The 19013-nt window shown below is 38.9% G+C and overlaps 1 protein-coding gene across 1 annotated transcript in view; it reads left to right on the top strand.

Moving 5' to 3' along the window:
- Cul5 (cullin 5) overlaps window positions 1–15294 on the top strand; it is a 45016-nt gene extending 29722 nt beyond the window's left edge. The window contains exons 12-19 of the mRNA XM_036192906.1: window positions 1688–1820; window positions 4403–4534; window positions 5736–5859; window positions 6108–6283; window positions 6899–7060; window positions 7871–7989; window positions 8543–8666; window positions 11953–15294. Coding sequence (XP_036048799.1) covers window positions 1688–1820; window positions 4403–4534; window positions 5736–5859; window positions 6108–6283; window positions 6899–7060; window positions 7871–7989; window positions 8543–8666; window positions 11953–12147 — 1165 coding nt within the window. The 3' untranslated portion in view covers window positions 12148–15294. The remainder of the gene's footprint in view (window positions 1–1687; window positions 1821–4402; window positions 4535–5735; window positions 5860–6107; window positions 6284–6898; window positions 7061–7870; window positions 7990–8542; window positions 8667–11952) is intronic.
- Window positions 15295–19013: the final 3719 nt, after the last annotated feature.

Genomic DNA, 19013 nt, shown 5'->3' with positions numbered 1-19013 from the left:
ATCCCAAGTGTCATGACAATGATGCCTATTTGTGGGCCTGCAAGATAGCTAAGCTGGTTAAGGAAGGTGTTTGCTGCCCAGCCAGTTCTGAGTTCAATCCCTGAAGCTCACATGATAGGTGAGTTAATTCCTGCAAAGTCTCCTCTGACTTTCAGATACCCCTACACCCACCCACCCATACAAATAAATGGATTCATTAAATAAGTAAAAGAAACACATTGCTTTCTATACTAACTTTAATTTAAAAAGAAAATAAATTATAGGACAGTTGCGGTGCATGCCTTTAATCCCAGCACTAGGGAGGTAGAGACAGGCAGATCTCTGTGAGTTTGAGACCAGCCTGCTCTACATAGAACCAATTCCAAGACAGCCAGGGCTACACAGAAAACAACAACAAAAAAACCTCTTGTTGGCAAAGTGAATTTATGCTTAGTAAAATCAAGCGAGAAATGGAAACTTGGAATTTTGCCTACTGATTACCTGCACATCATCTTCTAGTAGTTCTAAGTATTGATACAGTTACCGCATAGAATCCTCTATAGTTTATAGCTAAAAGTCAGAATTTCATAGACATTTTGGTGTGTTGTATGTTCCCTTTAATTTTAAAACTCCTGAGGCTACAGGATCTTGAGTTTGAGGCCAATCTGGACTTTATAGATCCTGTCTCAAAAATAATGAAAGAAAAAAGTAATAAAAAATAAATAATTTGAAAGGAAAAAAGCTTTATTATATTTTGTCAGTCCCTCATGGAAGGGAGGGTGTACAGCCCCTTCCATCATGGCAATAGGAAACAGTGGAGCAGCACTAACAGGAGAGGGCCAGCATACCCACGCCTACCCAGCTGCTGCCTACTTCCTCCAGTGAGGCCGCCCCCCAACAGTCTCTTCACAATTTGAATTCCTAACAGAAGAGACCAGAGACTAACCCTCCCTGGAAACAACCTCACATACAAATCCAGCAAGGTGCTTTACTAACACAGGTGTTTGTCTGTGAAATCACATTGGCAATCAGGATTAATTTACCACATAGAGTAAACCATCCATGTTATATAGGACTCTCATCTGTAAGACGCAATGAAATGTTTGATGGTAGAGAAGAACTTAAATAATCACAAGAATGCTGGAAGAGCTGTTTTAATAGTGTAGAGCTACAGAAGCAGCCTTGGCAAAAGGATCGAACAAAATTCACAGACCAAGGAATCTCCAGGGTCCCAGAGTTTCCCTGCTTTTTGAGAAGTCTTGTTGCCATAGGGCAACAGAACTTTTGGTCACACTTGCTCAGAGTGACAGAACTGTCTGTGCTTTCAGTTGAAACCAAAGAAGGGCATTTCTGAGATGGTTTCTCTGTGTAGCCTTGGCTGGCCTCGAGCTCACAGAGATCCATCTGCCTCTGCCTCCCAAGTGCTGGAATTAAAGGTGTGCACCACCACCACCTGGCTAACATTTTAAATGTGGTGGTAAACCAGTTAGAGGCTGATCCTTAGCACAGCTGCAGCATAGGCTGATCCTTTGATTACAGTGATCAACTCCTCCACTGCAGAGCAGAGTGAGCCCACTGTTAACACATGTCCTCTTATTTGGGTCTTCGCTGAGCTCATCGCCAGATCATGACCAGTGTTGTGAAGATGAAGAAAAATCAGCTTAGAAGCAGATGCTCAGACAATCATAATATTGCTTTTGCTTTCTAGAGTGGGGTTGAAAACTCAGCCTGAATCAAAGTGCCCTGAGTTGCTTGCCAATTACTGTGATATGTTATTAAGGAAAACACCATTAAGCAAAAAACTAACCTCTGAGGAGATTGAAGCAAAGCTTAAAGAAGTGGTAAGTACATTTTTACTTACTTATCTAGTTTTTAATCAGTAAGTATTATTTTCCTGTAGTAGATAAAGAGAAATAGTTGTATCCAAATCAGTGTTCTTCTCCAACAAAGGAATTGTGGAGATAGAGATGTTTTATGAGGAGCTATATACATTCACATAGGAAAGCACATCATGGTAAGGCATAGTCCTTCCTGAGCATGCTCAGTTGAGTCTAACTTGGAAAGAACTATAGCAGGCATGCTTTGAGGCATACTTAGTTACCCAAGACATGAAGCATATATTTGAAAGATTAAAATGGGACATAGAAACTCTTGGGAGCTGTCCAGCTTCTTTCTGTCTTTAGAGTGCCACTCAGGAATGGGCATGCCTACTTTTCTCTAAAAGGTTTAGCTGTGCCAATAGGAGAGCATGAGGATTCTTCTCCAAGGCAGTGTTGTCCTCTTGTAAAGGAAGAGTAGATATTTTGTTATATTTTAGGTTCTTTCCTCCCAACCCCAAGACAGTCAGTGTTTCTCTATATAGCTTTGGAGCCTCTCCTGGAACTCAATCTGTAGCCCAGGCTGGCCTCTAAGTCACAGAGATCCTCCTGTCTCTGCCTCCTCTGGAGTGTTGGAATTAAAGGCCTGTGCCACCACCATCCGGCTTTATATTAGGTTCTTAAATAAACTTAACTTTGGCTCAGTGGATTAAAGGATTAAAGGTCCTATGCAAGCACTCCACTCATGTAACAAAAGCCAAACACTGAGGGGCTGGAAAGATGCTGGCTCAGTAGTTAAAACACTGACTGCTCTTCCAGAGGACCTGGGTTCAATTCCCAGCATCTGCATGGCAACAGTGCATGTAAAGTAAAAGCCAAAAGCTGATTGTGGTGATGAGCAACTGTAACCCAACACTGGGGGTAATCATTTGGTGTAAAATAGGTGGGTTCCAAGGCCTTCTGACTAGCCAGCTTTGCTGAGTTAGTAAGGTCTATGTTCAGTGAGAAATCCTGTCTCAAAAAGTAAGGTAGGTTGGAGAGATGGCTCAGTAGTAAAGAGAAAGGCTGCTCTTGCAGAGGACCAGAGTTTGGGTTGCAGGACTATGCATTTTCAACATCTATAACTCTAGTTCTAAAAGAGCTGACATTGTCCACAGGCACTGTATGCATGTGGTACATGCAGGAATACCCATACAGATAAAATAAGTTTTTTAAAAAAGTGCAGAGAAATAGTGGAAGTTCCAGGTGCCAGATGTCAAACTCTAGCCTCCATATCATACACATGTGCACACTACATAAAGAAAGATATGCATTTATTTGTAAAAAAATATAAACTTTTACAGTGTCACACTTTTTTTTTAATGGAGTTGAAGACCGAACCCAGGGCCTTAACGCTTGCTAGGCAAGCGCTCTACCTCTGAGCTAAATCCCCAACCCCGTGTCACACTTTCATAAGGTTAGTTTTACCTAAAATTTTTTATTCACTAGCTTACTAAAAGAAATATCATTTATTCCTCACTGTGTGCCTGTCCATGCCCTTTCCCAAGTGTGGGCTTTTACCCCGTACAGTGTTGGAGATTGAAGTGGGCCTATACATGCTAGACAGGCACTAAACTACTTCAGTTACATCTGCAGCCTTGTGTTTTTTAAGAATAAGTCTCTCGGGCTAGAGAGATGGCTCAGCAGTTAGGAGTTCTGGCTGCTCTTCCAGAGGTTCTGAGTTCAATTCCCTGCAACCACATGGTGGCTTACAATCATCTAATGAGATCTGGCACTCCATTCCGGCCTTCAAGCAGAACACTGTATACATAATAAATAAATAAATTTAAAAAAAAAAAGGAATGGTTCTCTCATTCATGTAGCTGGTTGGCCTTACACTCACTATCAACCTGCCTCTGTCTCCTAAGTGGTGGAGAAACAACACTCACTCCTGGCTTGTTTCTTGATGTATTAGGTGATTATATTAAAGTCTATTTCTGTTAAATAACAAAGAGGCAAGCTGAGCTTTTCACTCCTTTTTGTGAGAGCCCAAGATAGATAGGGACAAGTGAGTGTGCATGAAAGTTAGTTCTTTGCTTTTTTTTGTTGGAGTCCTCCTGGTTGGTAAAATGAGAAACATCTAGACAGAACGGCCTAGGGAGAGGATTGGGTCACAAAAGAAAAGAAGAAGCTGTGTTGAGAAATAACTGCTTGTTTTCCTATAAGGTATTATCACATTTATATAAAGTCTGAAAAACTTGAATTAGTAGGAACTAAAAGGTTAGTTCATTAAAGTCTCAAATATACAGCCAGGCATGGTGCTGCACATCTGTAATCCTAGGACTTAGGAGGTGGACGCAGGTGGATCTCTGAATTCAGGCCTAGCCTGTTCTACAGAGTGAGTTACAGGACGTCAGGACTAGAGAGTCCTGTCTTTAAAAAAAAAAAAAAAAAGAAAGAAAAGAAAAAACAGTCTCAAATTTGCTAACTTTGTATTCTAGATGTGTAGGTTAATAGGCCTCTGTTTATGTGTTTGTAAATCTCAGCATCTTGGCTTTGGGGCAATATAGGAAGGTCTACATGACAGAAATGGCTGAGAATATAAAGTAACTTTGTCTTCTGTGCAGCTCTTGGTACTTAAATATGTACAAAATAAAGATGTCTTTATGAGGTATCACAAAGCTCATCTTACCCGACGTCTCATATTGGACATCTCTGCTGACAGTGAGATTGAAGAAAACATGGTAGAGTGGCTAAGAGTGAGTACAACAATTTCTTCACATTTTTTGAGGTGGGGTGGAGGGCAGGCAGGCATAAGAGATAAAAAGATAGCTTGCAGGAGCCCCACCTTCTCTACCTTGTGTGTCCCAGGGATTAGATCAGATGACCAGGCTCATCACAAAACACCTTTGCTTGATTGGCCATTTCATTTGCCTAAAAGTAGGGTGTTGTTTTTTTTTTTTAACTGCTTGTTTTTTATGAATCTACTTTCATGGTAAAATAATATGTTATGGTATTGTTAATGTCAAGTATTATATTCAATTTTATGAGGATATATAATCAAATATATAAAATTAGGAGTGTCTAATAAAGTGTTTTTTCTTAATAAATTTTAAGCCTGCTTTGTTTTTACTGTTGTACTTTCATTAATTTTAACTGAATTTAAATAGTATCCAGGAAGAAATCACCAATTTTTTTTTACCATGTCTTTGCTACTACTAACTGCTAAAATAAATTACAACCACTGTAATTTTATAAGAAGCTGGTTGTGGTAGTCCATGCCTGTGAGTCAAGGAAATGGGGGCTTAGAGGACCCTAACAAGGCCATCACCCAATAAATAGGGAGTTGATTCTTTCAGGTTAGTGACCTGGCCCAGGCCCTGAGGATGCTGTGGTTGAGCTGTACCACTGATGTCCTTCTGTTTATCTTTGTCCTGATTTATGGATTGACCTGTTAAAGATGTCGACTGGAGTTGAGCTGATTTTATTCACATTGCAGTAACTGAAATCCATGCATACTGGAATCTTACAAAGTAAAGACTACCTAAGAATCAAATGTCACAGGTGTTACACTATATTCTAATAAAGAATTTTCTTATTAAGCATCTAAGATAGGGATGAAGCTCAGTGCTAGAGAACTTTCTTATCGTGCAGTGGGCAAGCACTGGGTTCAATCCCCGAAGCTCCAATAATAACAAGGTAATTCCTAAGGTTTTCTATTCCTGGGGCTGGAGAGACATCTCAGCAGTTAAGAGCATTAGCCACTCCTTCCAAAAGGGCAGCTTTAGTTTCCAGCACCCACAGGCAGCTCACAACTGTTAAGTGTGATTCGACACCCTGACAGCCATACATTCTGGCAAAACACCAATGCACAGTAAATAAAAAAAATTTTTACAGTTTTTTTCCTTATACTATGTCAGATTACATAATTAATTATCTCTCTGTCTTTGATTTTTGTAGGAAGTTGGTATGCCAGCAGATTATGTGAACAAGCTCGCTAGAATGTTTCAGGATATAAAAGTGTCTGAAGACTTGAACCAAGCTTTTAAGGAAATGCATAAAAATAACAAGTTGGCATTACCAGGTATTATTTATAATTAAATGGAAGTGTATTTTTAAGCTTAAAATATCTTTTTCAGTTATTTAAAGTAAATATCAAAGATTTTTACAAAAATCCATATTATAGCTATTTGTCAAAATAGAATGCTAGGTGTGTGAATATTTATCTCAAAACAAAAGTACCCTTTTAACTAAAGCTTCATTCTTGTTTATTTTCTGTAAAATTTAACTTGCTGTCAAAATATTTATAATTTCTGATTTTCTTACCTGCAGCTGATTCAGTTAATATAAAGATTCTGAATGCTGGTGCCTGGTCTAGAAGCTCTGAGAAAGTCTTTGTCTCACTTCCTACTGAACTGGAAGATTTGATACCTGAGGTAGAAGAATTTTACAAAAAAAATCATAGTGGTAGAAAATTACATTGGCATCATCTCATGTCAAATGGAATTGTAAGTAGATCGCTATCAGTTTGGGTGCCGGTAGAGTTACCTAAGGGCTGGAGGGATGGTTCAGTGGTTAAGAACACTATTGCTTTTCCCAAAGACCTAATTTCAATTCCCAGTGATTCACAACTGTCTTTTACTCCAGTCCCAGAGATCAGCCTCTTTTGTCCTACAGATACTGCACATGTGTGGTGTATAGGCATATATGCATGCAAAACATCCACACATGCAAAATAAAAGTAAAATTATTACAAAAAGTAGTGGCTCTGTCCCTAGTTTTAGGGACATGGTTTTCAAGTTTCAGTGAATACCTATCAAACCAATGGCCTTGGCCATAGAATCCAATATGATCCCCAACTCTGTCTTCTGCAAAAAGGAAGGGAAAGGAGGAGGAGGTAATCATTTTCCCCATCATTTCTACTTCAAACACATTGGATAGAATGAAGTCATATGACCCCACTGAAGCTGAGAGAGGCATTATAGGTCTGCTAAAATTATTACCTATAAGGAAGGAAGAATGGGTCTTGGAAGAAAAGCAGCAACCTGATTTTCCCCTTAGCATCTCATGTACATTTTACTAGATACTCAATAAGCTTCATAAAGCCCTGTTATCTATTACAGATAACATTTAAGAATGAAGTCGGTCAGTATGATTTGGAAGTAACCACATTTCAGTTGGCTGTGTTGTTTGCATGGAACCAAAGGCCCAGAGAGAAAATCAGCTTTGAAAATCTGAAGCTTGCAACGGAACTCCCTGATGCTGAACTTAGAAGGACTTTATGGGTTTGTTTTATCTTCTCTTTGATTTTGTTTTTAAAATAGTGTCATGTTACATGGTTGAGAATATGTGAATGGTTTGTTCTACCACTGAAGTTCATACCTAAGCCACTATAATTTTTTTGGTTTTTTTACAGTGTGTGTGTGTGTATAAATGTATTGGAGATAGGGTTTGTCTTTGTAGCTTTGGCTGTCCTGGAACTAGCTTTGTAGGCCAGGCTCTCCTTGAAGTGCGCCTGCCTCTGCCTCCTGTGCTGGGACTAAAGGCGTGTGCCACCTCCCCATGGCCGCCTTCTTTTTTTGTTTTTTTCTTTCACTGTAAATTTTTAATTCATGATGCTCTGAATATGACTTTTAACTAAAAAAAAAAGAAAAAGAAAGTAAAGAGGCAAGTTACCAAAAGGACCACAGAAAGAAGGGGGAGAGATTGAGCTGGTTTGTTTCAGTTTTTGTGAACGTTTGTAAAGTGTGCTCATGATATTCTTGATTATAGTTGGCATTTAATGCTTACTCTGCTATTCAAATTCCAGAATAAACTGTTTCCAGGGTGGAAGCTGCCTGAATACCACTGGCAGACAGTTTTACTCAGGTCCTGTATGATGACCAGTCTTATTCCATGTAGTCAAAGGACATTTATCACTTTTTCAGAAAACTCCTTTCTCTCCTTTTTGTAATGCGTTTACTTTGTCATGTGCATGGAGCCGTTACATAAAAGTTCAGATTGCAGTTTGTCTGGAAGTCACTCTGGCCTGTACTATAGAGTTGATCCTAACACTCCTTAGAATTGACTGTGCTAACTGTGTTTCTCCCTCGCAGTCGTTAGTAGCTTTTCCTAAGCTCAAACGGCAAGTTTTGTTGTACGAACCTCAAGTCAACTCTCCCAAAGACTTCACAGAAGGGACCCTCTTCTCCGTGAACCAGGAGTTCAGCCTAATGTGAGGTTCATGTTGGTTTATTAAATAAAAGTTCCATGATGAATTTTAGTGCCTCATGTGATGTTAAAAAACAGTAACTGAATATTATCACTAGATTTGTGTCATTTCATTTTTTTTTTTTATTTAAAAAGTATTAGAGATTGAGTGGGTGGGATAGAATAGCCTTATCCAACAGAGCTGTTTATCTGAAGACTTAGTCAGATACTTCTGAATAAAATTCTCTCATCTTTAATTATTGTTTCATGGCACTGTAATTTGTTGAGGAATGCAGTCACTGGTCAGCAGAGGCTGTATCATGTTTGAAGGAATTAAAGAGCTTTTTTAAGTAATTGCTTGAAATAGTTTGTTGCCTCAGCTTTCCAAGTGTTAGGATTACAGGTAATTATAGATAGGTGCCCTTGTAACAAGTGTGGGGATTACTTCAAGGAAATTGTACATCGTGTTTGTTACTTGCCCTTTTAAACAGCTCTGGGTGTTGATTTCTAGAATATTTCAAACTTCTGACATTATGATAATAACAAGATGTTTAACACTTTTTTTTTTTTTTTTGCAGAAAAAATGGAAAAGTTCAGAAAAGGGGAAAAATCAATTTGATTGGACGCTTGCAGCTTACTACAGAAAGAATGAGAGAAGAAGAAAATGAAGGGATAGTTCAGCTAAGAATATTAAGAACCCAGGTTTGTATAGGGAGAAAGAATATCTAAATTCTTAAACTCTGAAAAAAAATTTTTTTTTCAAAAGGTGGGTACAGTGGTAAATTCTTTTAACCCCAGCCACTAAATTAAAAGCCATGTAAGTTATTTATTTGTAAATAAGAGCTGATGCTTACTTAACTAGAATTTAAAAATTAAATTAATCTAATTTCCCCTCCCCCCCAGACAGGGTTTCTCTCTGTAGTTTTGGTGCCTGTCCTGGATCTCGCTTTGTAGACCAGGCTGGCCTGGAACTCACAGAGCTCCGCCTGGCTCTGCCTCCCAAGTGCTGGGATTAAAGGCGTGTGCTACTGCTGCCCAGTGAACTAATTCTTTAGTGCCTCCAGAAGTGCCCTTAAGGTTTGGAGGCTTCCAGTAAATTCTGATGTATTCTTTGGACAGAGCCTTTGTTTTTAGTTATGTCTCCTTTTGATTGCAACTGAATAAATGTATGTTAGCAACAACTTAGAATTTGTAGAATTGAAGTATTTAAAATTGTATTTAATGTGCATTTAGGAATTTTATTTAGAACTAAGAAACATCTGATATTTATATTTTCCTTTTTAAAATGTGTTAAAATTAGGATTATGATGATTTCTGAACATGGTAACAATTATCATTACTGGGAATGTGAGACCACTCAGTAGGTAAAGATACTTGACACCAAGCTAACAGCTTGTTCCATCCTGGTGACCCACATGGTAAAAGGAGAGAACTAATTCCTGGGAAAGTTGTCCTCTGGCCTCCACAAAAAAACCATGGCACACCCACACACATAGACGACAAGAGAAATTAAATAAAATATAATATGAAAAAATAGAGATGGTGAGACGCTTAGGTAAATGCAGTTGACAACCTGAGTTCAGTACCAGGAATCTCCATGGTGGACAGAGGAAACCAACATCCACAGTTGTCTTCTGACCTCTGCCTGTACACAAGAGCATGTACTGTCCCATGGGTACACATAAGTCTTTTAAACTTTTAAAAGTTTACTGCAAATTGATTATTTTAATTTTAGTAAATCTTAACCAAAACTACTTTTTTGTCCTACTTACAATTTTTATTTACTGTTACTAAAACTCTGTCCAGTGCAGGACAGTTTGAAGCATAAAGAAAGATTAAGATTCTTCATGGTTCTTGTAGTCTTCACATTTCTGGAGGTACGCACCTCCCCCATAGTTTTGACATAAAGCCATCTCTATAATCAGAAGCCTGGTGATCTGAGTTTGATCCCAGAAAGCAACTTAAGATAAATTAGAGCCAGGAGTCAGTGGTCCACGCCTGTAAACTCAGCACTCAGGAGCCAGAGGCTCTTTGTGAGCTTGAGGTCTATAAAATGAGTTCCAGACAGCCAGGGCTACATAGAGAAACCCTGTCTTGAAAAACGGGGGGAGAAGAGGAATGAAAGGAGAGAACTGTTTGTCCTCCGACTTCCATGTGGATGCTATGGCATGTGCTCATAAACACTTAACATTTAATGTATGCACAATGATATGCTTCGAAACCTTGTTTAAAAATTTTAAATTTTAAATTGCAAATTATCTAGTATCAGTGAAAAGACTGTCGTGCTGATGCAGGAAATTTTGTTCTGCTGAGTAGTGCTGGGTTCTCAAGCTTATTTAGTTGGCAGTAAAATTCAGTATCGAATGTTAAATACATACAATGGTGCATTAGTGTCCACAGGGAATTAGTTCAAGGATTCCCCCTCTCCCTCCACTATTCCTGCAGTTCCCAGAATTTCATTGCTCCCATCTCTTAGATAGAATCTGTAGTAATTGAATATATCCTACACATCTTCTCCCATATATTTTATATAATCTAGGTCATAACGTCAAATACAGTATAAATGCTGTATGAAGCTGGGCAGTGGTGGTGCACGCATGTAATCCCAGCACTCAAGAGGCAGAGGCAGGTGGATCTCTGTGAGTTCCAGGCCAGCCTGGTCTACAAAGCGAGTTCCAGGACAGCCTCCAAAGCTACAGAGAAACCCTGTCTTGAAAAACCAAATAAACAAACAAACAAACAAATAAATGCTGTATGGCTAGTTACAGAACAGCCAGGACTACACAGAGAAACCCTGCAAATAAATAAATGAATGAATGAATGAATGAATAAATAAATAAACAAATAAATAAATAAATAAATAAATGTTGTGTGACTAGTTACAGAATAGCCAGACTACACAGAGAAACCCTGTGAATGAATGAATGAATGAATGAATGAATGAATGAATGAATGACTAAATAAATAAATAAATAAATGTTGTGTGACTAGTTACAGAATAGCCAGACTACACAGAGAAACCCTGCAAATAAATGAATGAATAAATAAATAAATAAATAAATAAATAAATAGATAAACAAATAAATAAATAAATAAATGAATGCTGTATGGCTCGTTACAGAATAGCCAGGACTACACAGAGAAACCCTGTAAATATAAATGAATGAATGCATTCATGCATGCATGCTGTATGACTAGTTACAGAACAGCCAGGACTACACAGAGAAACCCTTTCTCAAAAAGACGACTAAGACATATTGATGAATTGACTTTGGTGAAAAATGTTGATCCCTATAGAAACATTTAAACATTAAAAACAAATAAAACTAAAAACAGGATCTGTGGTAAACATTGTCACTTTGTTAGTCTAGTTAATAGACTAGTTAATTGTCTAGTTAATAAAGAGTGGTATTTCCTGATTTTTTTAAGACACACCTATGTTTCTCTTCTATTATACAAAGGAATATCTGAATACTAGAGGCACATTTGTGTAAGGGAATTCCTGTATCTTTTTTATTTCATTTATTTATTTGTGTGTGTGTGTGTGTGTGTGTGTGTGTGTGTGTGTATAGAGGGGGGCGGGGAGGGAGGTCAGGGCACAACTTGTAAGAATTGATTCAATTTTCCACCCTGTTGGTCCCAGGAGTAGATCTCAGGTCATCATGCTTGCCAGCAAACAAGTGCCTTTACCCAACGAGCTATCTCACCAACACCACATAGTGGCTCACAACTGTCTGTAACTCCAGTTCCGGGGGATCCAATGCCCCTTTCCAGCCTATCAGGCACCAGGCATGTATGTGGTACACAGACATACAGGGTAACCAATATTCAAATACATTATTAATCTCTTTACTTTCAAAATCTTTGTAATAAGTGTAATGGAAAAAATCATTGAGTAAAAGTCCAGGTGAAGTAGGAAAAGTCACTGATTTGCTTTACTCAAACAAGTATAATGTAGTAATAGATTTCACTTTTATTTTTCTTTTAGGAAGCCATCATACAAATAATGAAAATGAGGAAGAAAATTAGCAATGCTCAGCTGCAGACTGAATTAGTAGAAATTTTGAAAAACATGTTCTTACCGCAGAAGAAAATGATAAAAGAGCAAATTGAATGGCTGATAGAGCACAAGTACATCAGGAGAGACGAAGCCGACATCAACACATTCATATACATGGCCTAGCTGAGCGCTGGGCCACTGTTCCGAGCACTGATTCTGGAGCACCTGGGCAGAAAGTTGTCCTGGTTTGAGCTGGAGGAAGGTTTATTTGGACTTTGATTACATAAATATTAAACTCTCTGCCTTACCTTACAAACGACTATATTTTGCCAGTCACATTAGTTAGCATGATGGCATTCCCTTCATGTCGCACACTCTTTAACAGCATGCAGTTTTGTGGAGAAAATTGCATTCATGAAGAGCCCATTATGAACTTGGAAGTCAGTTGAATTCTTCCCCACCAAGAGCAGTAACCATTTGGAAGGGTGAGGGTGGGGTTCTTGTCGCTTCTTTCACCCCCTTTCCTCTTTCAAGGAATATACTTGCAGAAGGAAGGAAATTCAGATATTGCACTGAAAATGCTTTTATCTTTTTTAAATGCAGTTAAAGCTAGAGGTAGCACTCTTAGCTGCTTTTGGCGAAAAGAATGAAGTTGTCAACACCATGTTGGGAAAGGGCAAGTATATGGAGCAGATGAGGCTGTCGAGTTTTTGGTTAAACACTGCTTTCAGTGGAATAACCGGATTGAAATGGTGACCTGAAAGTGGTATTAAATATGTCTACCTTCCAAATCCTGATTGTCATAAGCAGGGGACTGCTGTTTTAGTTGTTGGTTGTTAAATGATAAAGATTTGGGCTTTTCTTTCTAAGTCTTCTATGGTTGGAGAACTTGTTTTGAAAACATGAAGTTTATAATGAATGTTGCTTCAGTTGTTAAATTTATGGGTATAGGTAAGTCATTAATTGCAGAATCAGAATTGCAAAGCAAACATGTTAAAGTGTGTTACTAATACACTTAAATTTGTTGAAAACAATGCAGAAATATGCTCTGATACAGTACAATGAGAGAATTGCATTCTAAACCTGTAGCATAGAATTATTTGGTGTTTTGAAAGTGTTGTGATTAGGGATTTACCACCTCTGTTTTCTGGAAAGACATTCTCTGTTAAAAGGTAATTACCCCTCACCTAGGCGGAAGAGCGATGAGATTGCATTCTGAGACCTGCAAAGCACTCAGAGTTGTTAGTCTTAACATGAGCAGTAACCTTGCCAAATATGTACATATATATTTATATATTTTAAAAATAAGCATTTTTAAAATGTCCAGAGGGCAGCACTTACCTTGCTTCTCTCAGTTAATCCAGAGCAGTGTCTCAAGACTTCACAGTGCAGTGGGAAGTTAAACACTGAAGACTTGAGCAACTAAAGAGAGAAGTGTCCCCATCAGGAAAAATGGCTCCATGTGGATTTTTACTCACTGTGGTGCACGTTTCCAGTGTTCTTGCAGATTATTTTATAACCTTTGACGTTAGGTAATATTTTGAGGTATGGTTTTGAAATTAGCAGAAAATGGAGTGTTGAGAAGCATACAGTATTATATCACCACAGTGGGCTGTGGACCTGCCTGCAGCCTTAGAAGCTGTGAGCTCCTTCCTAGAATGAAGGGAGTATATGTCAGACATTTAAGGTTTTGCTAATTATAGTCAAATCTCTGTTGTGAAACTTATAGGAAGTTGGAAGTGCATGTGTGCTTACCGTCTGCCCTGCTGCTCTGAGGAGGCCATGGCTAGAGCAGGTGTGAAGAGCGACTCGGTGCTCGCTGCTTCCCTGATGTCGGTGATAGCTGGCGTTGGTGCATCCAGAATTCAAGGAGATGGTTTTACAATGACTGTGGCCCTTCTACTTAATAGTTTGGTGTTGGCAAATTTTTATGTCCCAATACCAGAATGCCAAAGGAGGAAACAATCAAGGGAGAAATTTTAGGCCATTTCTTAATGTTTAAGATTTGTCATTTTAAACCATAATTTTTTTTAGAACATCTTTGAAATTTCTAATCGCTTTGGTCATTTAAGAATGAGAGCTGTGATGTTTTGATTTATAAAGGCAAACTTAATGCAAAGTGGGTAACAATAAATCCATAGCAAAGTTTTTTATTAAATTTTATAAATTTTTTAATAGTTAATTATGTCCTAATTGTATTTTGGGGAATGAACAGCAGTAAATACCACAGACTTAACAGTTTTCATCCTTTTTTTAAAATATATATACAAAAGTGTAACTACTTTTCGGTGTTTTTCAGAACTGTTTAGTTGACAAGGTGCCTATTGCCTATACCATTGTTGAGATTTTCTTTAAATGTTTTATCAATAGATTTGCTAATTTAAAAAATTCTGAAACAGATTTTAACCAGGAGTTTTCTGAAGGTCCAGAACCACCATTAACGTTCCCTGTCTGACCTCTCTTCCCCCTGCAGACCTTACGTTCTTGCTGTCTAAGCAGGGCCAAGCATTGGACAGGTAAGGGGGAGAAAATCCCCACCTCCTATCCACCAACAAAGAGCCATTTTTAAATGAATAATGTAGCAGGCTCAGAGTTTTGATTACTTCCATCTAATAAATGGTAACCTGTTGCCATCTCATGGCCAGAGTAAGGAGACAAGAAACAGATTCACACAGTGGAAAATGTGGAACATATTTGATGATCACAGTTAGACAAATGTTAGACCATCATTGTTCTAATAATTTTATAAGGGTCCTCAAATTCTGAAGTCGCCCAATTTTTACAATTATTGGAGGAGGTCCCTGAGTTTATCAACCTGTTCATTTAAATCTCTTGTTCTTAATTTGTGCATAAATATTAAAGTCTCCAAAAACAAAATGTTATTCTTATTTTCACTCTTCATTAAATTGAATATGATATCATTAGCCCTGCTCCAAGGGCAAATTTTTCGGATTCACTCTAGGAGGAATATTTGCTAGTTTACAGAAAGATTTGCTATCATAGACTCAAGCTGGCTCTTCTGTTTTCATGTAAATGACCGGGATGCTGTTACAAGTCCTCTCAAGTCACAGCTATGAAAGAAACATTGTTTAAGGGCGTTCCTGTCATCTACACTGTGTGTGGTCTGGAGTTCCTCATGGTCTGTGCAGTTTTGAATGTGCACCACTACATACTGAGATGACGCTGTACAGTTTTACACAGTAGCAGTTTCTGTATGCCGTAGGCTGAAATATTTTGATGAACTGCTTAATTTTTTGGATTTTATTTTTAAGTTGTATAATTTATTTTCTTGCAAAATAAAAGTGTAATATAAATGCTTTCATCCAGAAAGTCTTGGTGTTCTACTATAAAAAGTTTTAACAATAGTTCAGATTTTGGGCAAGCTAGGAAAAGTGTCATGTGCCTTTAATCCCAGTGTTCCAGAGGCAGAGGCAGGCGTAGCTCTGAGTTCAAGATCAGCTCCAGGCCAGTCAGGACTACTGTCTTTAAAAATAATGAAATGGTTTCTGTTTGCAATGCTGCACCGCTGTCATCCAGCTACTTGGGAGGATGAGGTAGCTGGTCATTGAAGCCCAGAATTTCAAGACTAGCATGGACAGCATAGTGAGACTTTCTCAATGAAGAATGCTTAGTTATGTTTGGGGGTGTGATAGTAAATTGTAGCCACTGTAAGCACCAGAAATAAGACATGACAGTTGGGTGGATGAACACATGACTCCCTAATGGCTAAAAAGCACCTTGACCTAGTACCTTCACTAAGATTGGGAGAGTGTAGGAGTAGTGACTTGGAATTGAAGTTAGAAAAAAGCATAAGGTCCACCTGAACCAAAACAAGATTAGTAATTAAGCTTAAATATTAAGTTTCTTGCACAAGCCTTTCCAAAACTCAAACATTTTGTCCTAGTGAGCATTCTAATCCTAAACAAACCCCCACCACCGAGAAGACAGCTCCACAGTGAGCTAAATTGGAGGCTAACTTCCTTGTTAAGAGTACAATCATACTGACCGGAAGGAGGTTAGAGGCATGCAACATTCAGATAGCTGGATGGGCATGGGCATAGGATAGACATTTCTACTATGAAAGACAGGGAGTGCAAGGAATAAATAGAGGTCACTGCCAGCTTTAAAACAGAAGGGCAGTATGTAGTGACACACGCTCCAAACCCCAGCACTTGGGAAGTGGATGTAGGAGAACCATGAGCTCAGAGTCTTCCTAGTAATGGATTCAAACTAAAGAATTTGCTAGGTGGCTCAGTGGGTAAAGGTATTTGTTGTGAAGATTGGTGATCTGTCTTCAGTCCCCACAACCTGTGTAGAAGTGAGACAAGGAAATCCACCCCAGAAAGTTGTCATCTGACTCCATAAATGCACTGCACTATGTGTGATCACAGAGTAAACACAAACTTAGTTTTTTGGAAAATGGAATTTATGGATAGAACACCTGTCCCTTATTTGTAACACCTTTCCCCACAAAACAAAACCCTGGTAATATCTAGTGGACTAGATGAAGAAATTAATCTGGTTTTTTTTTTTTTTTGTGAGACAAGGTCTTTATAGACTATGTAGACGAGGTTGGCTTTGAACTCAGATCTGCCCATCTTCTGAGTGCTGGGATTCAATATGTGTGCCACCACACCGGCTTAAATTTTTATTCACAAAATTTTGAGGGGCTTGTGGCTCACCAGTTATGAGCATTTGCTGCTTTTTCATAGGTCCTGGGTTTGATTCCCAGCACCCACCTGGTGATCCACAACGATCTGTAACTGATTTCAAAGGTCCGCTTTACCCCTACTGGCTACCAGGCATTTGGTTGGTAGATACACATGCAGGCAAAACACTCATACACATGAAATTTTGTTTTAGATCAGAGGTCTCAAATATTGGTGAACTTCAAGGTCTTAGAAAAATAGCAATAACAAAATCATTACAAAAATAGATCAGGGCAGAAATCAATGAAATCTCAATACTGTCGATGCAAGTTTAAGACCAGCTTGGGCTACAAAAAAAAAAAAAAAAACAACAATAAAACTTGTCTCAATAAAAGGATCGAGGGGAGGGGGGAACCAAACAAAAACCTTACCTAAGTGGAAACAAGAACAAAGAGTCAACACACTATTTCTTTGGTAGAAAAATGAACAGGAATGAACTTTCCAGCTGAATTACCCAAAAGGCAAAAAAAAGGAAATCAAAATTAGAGCTGAATTTTACAACAGTCACCAGTGTCAAGATCACTTTGAAAGCTCATATGCCAGCAAATTAGAAAATCTTGAATGAGAAAATTTTATAGACTATGGCCTACCAAAACTAAATGAAAAGGATTTAAACATAACAATGAGATTGAAGTAGTAAGGAAAATATTTGAGACAAAAAACTGACTTTGTAGTCCAGTGTGACATTGAACTCACAGGATCTTTAAAGCCTACCGCTGCTTCTCAAGTGCTGTGGTTAAAGGTGTGCATCACCATGCCTAGCTAAGGACAAATAGAGATAGCCAGTGTTCTAGATCACCCCAGATGGCTCCATGGGTGAAGTAGCTTGCTATCAAGCCTGTTACCTGAGTTTGCTCCCACAGTTGTGAAAGGAGAGAGCTTCCTGCAGCAGGTTCCCTCTGCGTGTGTACTGTGGGGTATTCATACCTTCCCTGACAATAATAACACACCCCAAAACCAACCAACCAAGCACACAACAAACAGGTTGGAGATATAGCTCTGTTAGCAGAATACTTGCCTAGATTATATGAAGATCATACATAGATTACATGAAGATCTGGGTTCAATACCCACCAGTTATCTCCAGCAATCCAACTATGCAGGTGGGAGGATTAGCAGTTCAAGGTCATCTTTGACTACCTAGCGGGTTTGGGACCATCCTGGGCTACATGAGACTGCCTATAAGTAAATAAATAAATAATAAGTAAATAAATAGATAATAGATAGATAGATAAATAAATAAATTAAATAAATAAATAAGCAAGCAAGCAAGCCGGTTATGGTGACACACGCTGGTAGGATTTGCTGAAGGAGGTGGAAGCAGGAGGATAGGAGGATCACGAGTTCGAGGGCAGCCTGGGCTACACACACACACACACACACACACACACACACACACACACACACAAAGCAGAAATTATGGCTCAACTGTTAAGAATACTTGATGCTCTTACAAAGGACCTGGGTTCAGTTCCCAAGACATACCAGGCAGTCCGAAACTGCCTATAACTTCAATTCCAGTTGGTTTGACATCCTCCACTGCCCTCTTCAGGCACCTGCATGCACATGGTGCTTACACACAAATGCAGGAACATACACACTTACACCTTACCCCCCAAAAGAGCTGAGATGACTCGGTGTGCAAAGTGCTTGCTTCACAAGGAATAGAATCGGAGTTTAGATCCTCAGCACTCATGTCAAAGTCAGGCATGGTGGCCCTTGGGTGTATTTCCAGTTCTGTGGATGGCGTCTGGGGAGAAGGAGTGGAGACAGGCTTTTTGGCCAGTCACTCTAGTGAGCTCCAGGTGCAAAGATAGACTCTGTCTTTAAAGAAAAAAAAAAAAAAAGGCACAACCAGGCAGTGGTGGCACTCACCTTTAATCCTAGTACTCCGGAGGCAGAGACAAAGGGATCTCTCTGAGTTCAAGGCCAGCCTGGGCTACAAAGCAAGTTCAGGGCAGCCAGAGCTGTTACCAGAGAGACCCTGTCTCAAAAACAAACAAAAATAATGCAGAGAGCCACAGGAGTGACCCGAGTGACTCATGAGTGCATACAACTACATACACAAAACAGGTGGTCTTGAAGTAGAGTGTCCAAGTTGTATGTTGCCATACTTTTATGGAAAATTAATGTTACAAGTCAGTAAGGTTTGCTATCCCCACCTGAAGATTCAACGTCTAGGCTAGGCTTAGTGGCACATGCTTTAATCCTAGCACTAGAGAGGTAAGGCCGGCCTGGCCTGGATGGTGAATTACAGGACAGCCAGAGCTACATAGTGAGACCATGTCTGAAGCGAAAACCAAAGCAAAACTCCTCATGTCAGCAATGGGTTCCACAAAT

The sequence above is a fragment of the Onychomys torridus genome, chromosome 7, assembly GCF_903995425.1.
Source record: "Onychomys torridus chromosome 7, mOncTor1.1, whole genome shotgun sequence".
Classification (NCBI taxonomy): Eukaryota; Metazoa; Chordata; class Mammalia; order Rodentia; family Cricetidae; genus Onychomys; species Onychomys torridus.
Note: the sequence above shows the minus strand (reverse complement) of the source record. Positions and strands in the feature narration are given on the sequence as shown.